Raw genomic sequence first — 11,527 nt, forward strand, 5'->3', positions numbered from 1 at the left:
TCAGCTAGCCATACCCTTGCTGGGAATCGAACCTGTGCTCCATTGCCTCCAGGCAGGGAGTTAACCTTTTGAGCTACAGAGAACGACTCCTTTATCAGCCAGCCAGGGTGGGAGGTATATACTTAAAGTCACAACCCCTGGTATGCCCAAGTATGGGAGGAAGGTCACACTTCCACTCTCTGTCATTAGGCTCGTCACAAGAGACCATCCAGACAGAAACCCAATATTTTTTACTGTTGCCTTTTTTGTTACATTTGTATATTTGCTGATAAATAAATAAAGGGAGACTAGTATAGATCTATTTCAAGCTATTTAGCCCTCATCAGCTAGCCAACAAATGTAACAAAGACGTCTAAAAGAGAAAGTGATTTTACCTGCATTTCCTCTCGCTGAATTTCATCCCAGCCTCTCACAATTCCCGGATCGGTGACGGCACACACATTTGCACGTCTGGGGATCGGGGTGCTTTTTCCTGTCCCGACAAGGTGAACAGGATTGGCTAGAAGGAGAAGGAAACAACCGATGAAGCCCGTCAAATGTATTCCAGGTACAACGGGAATGACAACTTGCTGTCATTGTAACCCAGGAAGGACTGTGAAATTGGCCAAGGCTGACTGTTCTGCAACCACCTCCAGTGTCTACCCACTAGGACTAATTCTGTTGGTGTGTAAGAAAAGGTTTATGGGTTTTGTTGGAAGGGAAGGGAAAGGAAAGAGGAAGGAGAGGGGAGGGAGGAAAGGGAGGGAGGGGGAAGGAAAGAGGGTAAGGAAGGAAAATTGGGGAGAGAAAGGAAGGCAGAAAAGAGAAAGAAGGAAGAAAGGGAAGGAGGGGAAGAAAGAAAATTGGAGAGAGATGGAAAAAGAGAGGAAGGAAGGAAGGAAGGAAGGAAGATTGGAGAGAAAGGAAGGCAGAAAAGAGGAGGAGGGAAGGAAGGAAATAAATAAATAAAATTGGAGAGAGGATGGGAAAAGAGAGAAAGGAAGGAAAGAAGATAGGAGGGAGAGAGAAAGGGAAGGAAAAGAGAAGGAAAGGAAGGAAAATTGGAGAGAAAGGAAGGCAGAAAAAAGAAGGAACAAAGGGAAGGAAGGAAGGAAAGACAAAATTGGAGAGAAAGGGAAAAGCGAAAGGAAGGAAGGAAGATTGGAGGGAGGGAGAAAGGGAAGGAAAAGAGAAGGAAAGGAAGGAAAATTGGAGAGAAAGGAAGGCAGAAAAGAGAAGGAAGGAAGGAAGAGAAGGAAGGAAAAAAAGAAAATCAGAGAGAGAATGGGAAAAGAGAGAAAGGAAGGAAGAAAGATTGGAGGGAGGGAGGGAAAGGAAGGAAAGAGGAAAATTGAAGAGAAAGGAAGGCAAAAAAGAGAAGGATGGAAGGAATTTTTACCTAATTGAATCAGGTCTGTAAAACATCGTTCTCGGTCTGAAAAATACAAGAGAAAAATAACAACATTTAGCGCCTTGAGCGCCTTAGGGAATATATATATATATTATATATATATATATATATTATATTATATAATTATATATATATAATTATATAATATAGATATTATATATCAGCATAATATAACATATATATATCTATATATATATATATATATATATATATATATATATGTTATATTTATGCTGATAAATAATAAAGGGAGACTAGTATAGATCTATTTCAAGCTATTTAGCTCTCATCAGCTAGCCATACCCATGCTTGGAATCGAACCTGTGCTCTTATTGCCTCTTAGGCAGATGTGTTAACCATTGAGCTACAGAGCTCGACTCCTTATCAGCCAGCCAGGGTGAGAGGTATATATTTAAAGTCACAACCCTGGTATGCCCAAATATGGGAGGAAGGTCACACTTCCACTCTCTGTCTTCGGCTCGTCACAAGAGACCATCCAGACAGAAACCCAATATTATTTTTTTTCTTTTTTTCTTGTGACGAAATACCTAGATTTAGTGGCCCATGCATAAACATTTATCATCGCTATTGATTTAAAACATTTGCGCACTCTCTTCTCCTCTCTTAAGAAATCTCAGCCTCCGTTCTTCCGAAAGAAAATTAAATCCGTGGCCTCTTGCAACCAGGATTCCCAACAGACCATTTCAAAATAAACTACAACCCCCCCAATTTTTTTGCTGGGCAGAATTGTGACAGCCAAGCCCACCTGAAACCAGGATCTGTTTAATAGACAAGAGGAGGTGACTAATCTTATAGTTTTGAGTAGAAGATAATAATAATAAACTCAGAGCTGCCTGCGTTTTTTTTTAACAACCCCCCTTCCCCGGACCAACAGCAAAGTTGTGCTGAATTTCTAAGCACACATCCTGAAGTTAATCCGCTCCTTTTAATGCCTGAAGCGATCGCTTCTTTTATAATGTAAATCCAACATTTGTTGAGGATTTGAAAGCAGGTCTTTTGACATTTTTTCATGGCTCCCCTGGTCTACTTAACATCAGAAGCCCTTCTTTGCTGTCACCAGTGGACAAAACTCTTTTAAACGTTTTCTTTTATTAAGGCACAGTATAACAGGAGGAGAATTCCAGCAGACTTCTGCCCATTAATTCTGAAAGAACCCAGAAGAATCCCTGATTTACTGTTTTATTGCTTAGCACTGCAGGGCGGCTGAAAAACGGTGCCTGAAATTTAAACCTTTCTCCCCCCCCCTCCCAAATCGTATATTTGTCACCTAGAGTTCGTCCCTGATTTACAATCTCAATCAAGCCCCAAAGTTCCAAACAGTTACAGAGTTGGAAGGGGCCTTGGAGGTCATCTACTCCAACCCCCCTGCTCACGCAGGAGACCTGTACTAGGGATTCGAACCGCCGAACTGCCGACCTTTCTGACCGACAAGCTCAGTGCACTGAGCCACCTAGTCTGTGGTGCAGTGAATGGCGGCTCATTTTACAAACTTCCTTGCCACGGTTGCGAAGTGAATCTCTGCGGCTGTTAAGTTAGACAAATGGTCGTTAAGCAAAATCCGGCTTCCCCGTTGACTTGGCTGGTCGGAAGGTCACAAAAGAGGATCATGCAACCCTGGGACACTACAACCGTCATAAATATGAGTCAGTTGCCGAGCGTCTCAATTTTGAATACGTGGCCCTGGGGAATGCTGCAACGGTCGTAAGTGTGAAAAATGGTCCTGAGTCCCTAATAGGCACATAAAAAACAATATACGAACGATAATGAACATATTAGAATACTATGAGATACATTCAAAAAACAAGCAGCATTGCTATTTATTGACGCACAAAAAGCGTTTGATAAGCTAAATTGGGATTTTCTATAAATCAATTAGCAGTAATGAACTTTGGAGAGAAATTTATCGGGATGATCAGAGCAATATATTATAAGCAGATGGCAAAAATAATATCTGAATCCTTTTTTTTTTTTTTGCAGTGGCGTTTTAACTTTGAATGGTCACTAAATGAACCGTTGTAAGTCGAGGACTATCGTATTCAACGTTTTAAAAATGCTATTAAGATCGGGAAAAAATGAAGTCTTCGCTTCTGGTGAAATTGAAATTAACAAACTTTAACGTGATTTTTTAAAACGTTCATTTTGCGCATGAATCAGCCTTCCTACCCTATCCACTGTTATGTATAGGCAGTCCTCGACTTATAACAATTCACTTAGTGACAGTTCAAAGTTACAACGCCACTGGAAAAAAAGGGACTTCTCTCTGTTTTTACGACCGTTGCAGCATCCCCATGGTCACGTCATCAAAATTCAGACGCTTGGCAACTGACTCACATTTATGACGGTCGCAGTGTCCTGGGGGGGTCATGTGATCCCCTTTTGCAACCTTCTGGGAGGCCAGATTGACTTAACGACTGTGTTAGTAACTAAACAACTGCAATCATTCACTTAACAGTGGCAAGAAAGGTCGTAAAACGGGGCGAAATTCACTTAACAAATGTTTCCCTGAGCAACCTAAATGTTGGGCTCAATTGTGGTCATAAGTTGAGGACTACCTTCTAAAGCCTTACCTGCAGGTGCATTCCAAGTGCTCTTCAAAACTCAGCTGGGTTATATATCTGTTTGGAAAGAGACTAGCCATAACCTAGAAAACAGGAAGAGGCACATCTTCACTCTAAACATCCAGGACTCAGTGCTAAATACAAACATTTTATCTCCAGTAGGAAATTGAGGTAGAGTTTCAATTTCAATTCAGCGCATATTTCTGGCTGTTTTTTAACATCCCTAGACTGGAGGCTAAAACCTACGATGAACGGTTGCAGGAACTGGGCTTGGCTAGTCTCTAGGGAAGAGAAGGACCAGGGGAGACAGGAGAGCATCTTCCAATATTTGAGGGCTTTCCCAGAGAGGAGGAAAGGGGTTGAGCTATTTTCCAAAGCAGACAAGGAAGAATGGATGGGAACTGAACAAGGAGAGATTCAACCTGGAAATAAGAAGGAATTTCCTGGCAGGGAGAACAATCAACCCATGGAACAGAAGTTGCCTTCAGAAGTTGTGGGAGCTTCATCCCTGGAAGCTTTCAAGAAGAGACTGGACTTCCCTCTGTCAGAAATGGTGCTGGGTCTCCTGCTTAGATGGCAGGGTTGGACTAGATGACCTACAAGGTCCCTTCCATCTCTGTAAATCTGAATCTATCTAAGATGATCAAAGGCCTGGAAGCTAAAACAAGACGATCAACGGTTGCAGGAATTGGATATGTCTAGTCTAGGGAAGAGAAGGACCAGGGGAGACAGGAATAGCATCTTCCAATATTTGAGGGGCTGCCACAGAAAGGAGGAAGGGGTCAAGCTATTCTCCAAAGCACCCAAAGGCCAGAGAAGGCAGAATGGATGGAAACTGACCAAGGAGAGATTCAACCTAGAAATAAGGAGGAATTTCCTGACAGTGAGAACAATCCACCCATGGAACAGAAGTTGCCTTCGGAAGTTGTGGGAGCTTCATCCCTGGAGGCTTTCAAGAAGAGACTGGACTGTCCTCTGTCAGAAATGGTGTAGAGTCTCCTGCTTGGGTTGAGGGTTGGACTAGATGACCTCCAAGGTCCTTTGACTTACAATGTTTTTTTTAGTGGCCATTCGGGGGAAAAAACTGACTTCCCGATGATGTTTTTTCCCCACAAGGATGACCTTTGCAGCAGTCCCAATGCAGACGCTTGGAAACTGATTCAAAGACTCACTTTACAACCGTCTCACTTAGCCACCTTTGAAAACTTTGAACTCGACTGCGGTCGTGCGCCGAGGACTCCCTGTATGCAAAAATCAGAATTCTCCTCCTCCCACCAAGAGTGAAAGAATTTTTCAAAGAAAGAAAATATAAATGTAATGAATCCAAATCTAAATCCAATTTGGGGAAAATCAGCAAGAAATCAGGAACCAAAGTTTTCCAAAGTTGGGGAAATAAAGGGGTGGGGTGGGGGGGTGTTGCAATTTTCTCACTCTAAGCCCAAATGAGCAGGAATTCAAATCCGGAGCTGACTTCTTCTGGATGTCCTGTTCCCTCCCCTTCCCCTCACCCAACTTACTTCCAAGATGACGTCCCGGGAACGGCTGGGCACGCAATCCAAAGAATCGTCCGAACAGCAGCCGGTACAACGCCTGAGGGCCACGCAGGAGGGGCTCATGATATGGTTGTCCAGAGACGGATGTTCTGCCGTGACAGACACCATCATCTCCTTGGGCTGACAGACGCTGCGATTGTAGACCTCCAAAAAATGGATGACTGCCAGGGAGACACAAGCAGGGTTTTAGCTGGCTCACTTGTCGTACGAGAGGGCTGGCCCTCGGTTAGCTCCCTTCCTTCCTTCCTTCCTTCCTTCCTTCCTTCCTTCTTCCTTCCTTCCTTCCTTCCTTCTTTCCTCCCTCCCTTGTTTTTCCTTCCTTCCCTCACTCTTTCCATTCTATCTATTATCTGTATCTCTTCTCTCCTCTCTCTCATCTATCTATCTCTCTTATCTGTCTTTATCATTTATCTTCTTCTCTCTCTCTCTCTCTCTCTCTCTCTCAATCTCTAATCATCTCTTTCTATTTGTCTGTCTGTTTCTCTACCTCTGTTTGTCTGTCTGCCTGTCTGCCTCTATCTATCTATCTATCTATATCTATCTATCTATCTATCTATCTATCTATCTATCGTACCCACCTAGCTACTTATGTATTATCTTATCTGTCTCTATCTATCATCTATCTTTTTCTATTTGTTTGTCTGTCTCTCTTCCTATCTATCTATATCTATCTATCTATCTATCTATCTATCTATCAATCATCTATCTATCTATCTATCAACTACCTAACTACTTACCCAACTACAGTACCTAACTAGCTAGCTACCTATCTATTCTCTCTTATCTGTCTTATCATATATTTTTCTATTTGTCTATGTCTCTCTCTCTAATCTCTTCTATCTATCTATATCTATCTATATATCTATCTATCTATATATCTATCTATCTATCTATCTATCTATCTATCTACCTACCTACCTACCTACCTACCTACCTACCTACCTACCTACCTACCTACCCCTCTGTCTGTCTGTCTTTCTATCAGTCTATCTATCCATCTATCTCCTCTATTATACAAATTTATATGGTTACCCACATCACCCAGAGGTGATTCAGGACAACTTACAACATTAACAATCCCCACCACAGAACCCCATAAAACATTTATTTCGTAATAAATGTTTTATAATAAATATACATAAAGCCCCATTAATTTTACCCATCCCATGTTAGAGCAGGCATAAATGCGGGGGAGGGGCACACCCCCTCCCTCTCCCCACGCAAAACATTCTCAATTCTCAGCGTCTTTTAAGAGGGGGTTTGCTACAATTTCCAGCTGTGGGGTTGAAGATTTTGGAGGTGTGATCCAAACCCATTGAAAGACTGGGGGTGAGGCAGGTTTAATGGGTGGGAAGGGGCACCTCTTCTTCACACAACCCCCAATCCCATCCTTACCTTCCGTAGTGGGCAGCATCTTCTCAGGTTCGACCCCCTTTCCTCAGAGGGGGGCATTGTCTGTCAATACAAAAATGTGGGGGGGGGGATCAGAATTTATTTCAATTGTTTTTCTTTTTAAAAACCTTTTCTGGGAGGAAGGATGGATGGATGGATGGATGGAGGGAGGGAGGGAGGGGAGAAGGAAGGAAGGGACCTTGGAGGTCTTCTAGTCCAACCCCCTGCTTAGGCAGGAAACCCTACATCCTTTCCAGACAAATGGTTATCCAATCTCTTTTTAAAAACCTTTCTGAGAGGAAGGATGGATAGGAGGGAGGGAGGGAGGGAGGAGAAGGAAGGAAGGAAGGGACCTCGGAGGTCTTCTAGTCCAACCCCCTGCTTAGGCAGGAAACCCTACGCCACTTCAGACAAATGGTTATCCAATCTTTTTAAAAACCTTTTCTGAGGAAGGATGGATGGATGGATGGATGGATAGGAGGGAGGGAGGGAGGAGAAGGAAGGAAGGAAGGAGGGAGGGAAGGGACCTCGGAGGTCTTCTAGTCCAACCCCCTTGCTTAGCCTGGAAACTCCCTGAACCACTTCAGACAAATGGTTATCCAATCTCTATTTAAAAACCTTTCTGTGAGGATGGATGGATGGATGGATGGATGGATGGAGGAGGGAGGGAGGGAGGAGAAGGAAGGAAGGAAAGAAGGAAGGAAGGAAGGAAGGGACCTTGGAGGTCTTCTAGTCCAACCCCCTGCTTAGGCAGGAAACCCTGCACCATTTCCAGACAAATGCCTATCCTATCTCTTCTTAAAAACTTCCAGGGTTGGAGCATTCACAACCTCTGGGGGCAGGTTAAATCAAACCAATGCAAAGGAATTGCCCCTGTGCCAGGGCTTGGCATCTTTGCCCAAACCTCTCTCGGCCCCGGGCACGCAATTTGGAAAAAAAAAAAGTTAAGACAGGGAATCCACGCCGCTGCCTTTAGACTGGGGCAAAACCCTCGCCTCATCTCCCACGGGGGGTAGCTCTTGCTGCCCCCCCCGTGCCCATCTCCCCGATGCCCATCCCACCACCTGGCACTTCGCAGTGCCACCTACCATTGGCGAGCAGGCTGGCAGCTGCCAAGCTGCCATCCAGAGAAGGAACCCACACAACGTTTCATGGTCAAGAAGCTAAGAGCAGGGTGAGGAGGGGAGGGTGGGCTTCGGAAAGGTCCCCCCACCCTTGCCAGGGAAGAAGCTGGCTTCAGTCCAAGGCCAAGCTTGCTGCCAGCTGCTGCCAGGCTGCCTGGGGATAGAAGGAGCCTGCCAATTCTCCTCCTTCAAATAATGCAGATTTTTGTTTTAAAAAAGAAATGCCCAGGAAGCTGAGCTCTCAAGGGCATCGGAGACGAAAAAGCTGCAGTCGATTCTCGTTTCCTCTTCCTCTTCCAAAGCCATGCCCTCCCCAGGTGAGGCAGCCACAGGTGCCAAGCCAAGGCAGAGAGGCCGCAGGTGACCTCCGACGGAGGGGGCAGGTGGGATGCTGGGCCAATGGCCACCCAGAGAAGGAGCTGCTGGCCGGAGCGGGCAGGGTGGCCGAGAGCCGCCGTTTCATGTGGCTGCAGAGTGCCAGGCTGGGGAGGGGAGGCAGCCCAGCGAGGGGGGAAGGAGAGGAGGCGGGCAGCCAGCCAGAAATTTCGGAGGGGAGGACTTTGGGAAGGAGGACGAGGGGTGGCGGAGTGGCTGTTTTGTTTAGTTAGTGGTGAGCCTCGCCTGGAGTTATTTGGGGCAAATAACTTCCAGGCAAGGGAAGGTACCCACCGTTCCGTCCTCTTCCTCACTACAACAACCCTTCGAAGTGGAATGGTTTGAGAGAGAGAGAGAGAGAGAGAAAGGGATTGGCACAGGCAGCCAGCCGGCTTTGGAGTGCCTGGGGTGGGACTAGAACTCATGGTCACCTGGTAAATGGTCCGACTCCGAAGTCACCCAGTCAGCTCTCAGGCCTAAGGCGGGAGTCAGGACTAGAACTCCCCATTTCCCGGTGATTGACCCAGTCCCCGCCCAATCGGTTTTCATGCGAAAGGCATGCTAGAATTCACAGCCCCCCTGGTGATTGGTGCAGTCGCCCAGGCTGGCTTTCATCTCTAAGGTGAGATTAGAATTCACCATCTCCTGGGGATTGGTCTAAAGGCACCCAGTTGGCTTTCCAGGCCTAAGGTGAGACTAGAATTCACCATCCCTGGTGATTGGCCCAAAGTCACCCGGTCAGTTCTCATGGCTAAGGCAGAACTAGAATTCATCGTCTCCTGGGGATTGGCCCAAAGTCACCCAGCTGGCTCTCCCAATCGATTTACATGCATAAGGCAGGACTAGAACTCCCCGTTTCCTGGTGTTGACACAAATTTCCCCAACCGGCTTTCAGCGAAAGGCATGCCAGAATTCACTGTCTCCTGGTAATTGGCCTAGTCACCCAGCTGGCTTTCATGTCTAAGGCAGGACTAGAACTCACTGTCTCCTGGTGATTGGCCCAAAGTCACCCAGCCAATTCTCATGGCTAAGGCAGCACTAGAATTCACCGTCTCCTGGTGATTGGCCTAGAGTCACCCAGCTGGCTTTCATGTCTAAGGCAGGACTAGAACTCACTGTCTCCTGGTGATTGGCCCAAAGTCACCCAGCCAATTCTCATGGCTAAGTCAGCACTAGAATTCACTGTCTCCTGGTGATTGGCCTAGAGTCACCCAGCTGGCTTTCATGCCTAAGGCAGGACTAGAACTCACCGTCTCCTGGTGATTGGCCCAAAGTCATCCAGCCAATTCTCGTGGCTAAGGCAGCACTAGAACTCACCGTCTCCTGGTGATCAGCCCAAAGTCACCCAGCTGGCTCTCAGGTCTAAGGAGGGACTAGAACTCACCGTCTCCTGATGATCGGCCCAAAGTCACCCGGTTCTATTCTATTTCAAACTTGATTTAAACTGGATTATTTAAATTCAGGTTTAATTTATCGCTTCCGTGTGGCGTTTCATTCCATGTCTGTAAACCAATTAGAGTCGCCTTGCGTGAGATGGGTGGCATATACATTTGATAAATACATAAATAAAATAGGGGAAAAAATATTCTTTTTTAGCTCCAGCAACAGGAGACGAAGCAAACCGCCATGCCATCTCTTCATGTGGGCATGGCCCGGGTGTCAACCAGTGTGACCCTTGTGGCATTTGAGTTTTCTCCTAATCTGGTCAGGCAAAGCCAGGGCGTGCTTCTGTCCCTCAAGCCGAACATTTTAGGGATGCCCGCACCAAGAAAGTTAGACATTCAGGGTTCGGGTTTCCTTTGGGCTAGCTTTCTAAGATGCGAGGAAGGCGGCGAGGTCGACCCTGGGGTCAGAATTTTTGAGAAGGGCTGTTTAATAGCTGCTGGGCTGTTTGACGTAGGCGACGTCAGCGTTCGAACGCATGAATCCAGACGAATCAAGGCGCATTCCGGCTTGGGGACACAACTCTCGTAGCAGTGGCATCAAATTTGAATCTGTCCCCAATTCTGTTTGTCCTTCCCCTTGCCCTTGGCTTCCCAGCACACCTTTCCCTCCATCCACTTCGATTAACTCCTTAGTTGAAGTGATATTCAGCACAAAGGAGCGTTTGTGCGGAATTTGCCAGGGGAACTCACCGCCACTGGATGTAGATGCAATGGCTCCTTCGGATGGGGACTTCGGAATGGGACGAGCCGGATTTAGGGAGGAAGAGGCTAGTGGGGAGGGAACCAGGGGGGGGGGCTCTGCTAGGGACCCACCTCAAGGCTGCGGCGGTCATCTTTTGATTGCTTCCCGATGATGGCCAAATGAAAGGTTAGGTTTAATAAGAATTGGATTTTCTTCAGATCTATCCCATATTTGGCAGCTGTGTGTTGTGTAGGAGAGTTTCTGTTGACCTCCTTTGTGTGTTCTCACCCTGACAACACACACACACACAAACACAAGTTGTGGAAAAGATTCCTTTGCCCATCCCCATTTTTGCACACTTGAGATGACACCAAAATTCACACTCCTACTCACCACAATTGTGATGTTGGCAGAAAACAAGCCAAGGAAGAACAAATTGTACATCTGTAGAAAAAGGACCCAGACTCTGTGTGTGTGTGTGTGTGTGTGTTTTCATCTCAAGGGTAGTCTGTGACTTCCCTGGAGTGGGGAGGGAATGGGGATTTTGCAGTATCCTTCCCCTGGAGTGGGAGGGAATGGGGATTTTGCAGTATCCTTCCCTGGAGTGGGAAGGAATGGGGATTTTGCAGTATCCTTCCCTGGAGTGGGAAGGAATGGGGATTTTGCAGTATCCTTCCCCTGGAGTGGGAAGGAATGGGGATTTTGCAGTATCCTTCCCCTGGAGTGGGAAGGAATGGGGATTTTGCAGTATCCTTCCCCTGGAGTGGGAAGGGAATGGGGATTTTGCAGTATCCTTCCCCTGGAGGGGAGGGAATGGGGATTTTGCAGTATCCTTCCCCTGGAGTGAGGAGGGAATGGAGATTTTGCAGTATCCTTCACCTGGAATGGGGAGGGAATGGGGATTTTGCAGTATCCTTCCCCTGGAGTGGGAAGGGAATGGGGATTTTGCAGTATCCTTCACCTGGAATGGGGAGGGAATGGGATTTT

General features: G+C 46.4%; 1 protein-coding gene across 1 annotated transcript; it reads right to left on the reverse strand.

Annotated features, from left to right (window-relative positions):
* Positions 1–370: 370 nt before the first annotated feature.
* On the reverse strand, positions 371–8,344 carry VEGFB (vascular endothelial growth factor B). The gene is given in 9 exon segments (XM_032234295.1): positions 371–405; positions 408–499; positions 1,379–1,414; positions 3,979–4,052; positions 5,487–5,683; positions 6,918–6,959; positions 6,962–6,977; positions 8,003–8,077; positions 8,264–8,344. Coding segments are annotated over 9 exon segments (648 nt in total).
* Between the last annotated feature and the right edge of the window lie 3,183 nt (positions 8,345–11,527).

Source organism: Thamnophis elegans, chromosome 17 (genome assembly GCF_009769535.1).
Source record: "Thamnophis elegans isolate rThaEle1 chromosome 17, rThaEle1.pri, whole genome shotgun sequence".
Lineage (NCBI taxonomy): Eukaryota > Metazoa > Chordata > Lepidosauria > Squamata > Colubridae > Thamnophis > Thamnophis elegans.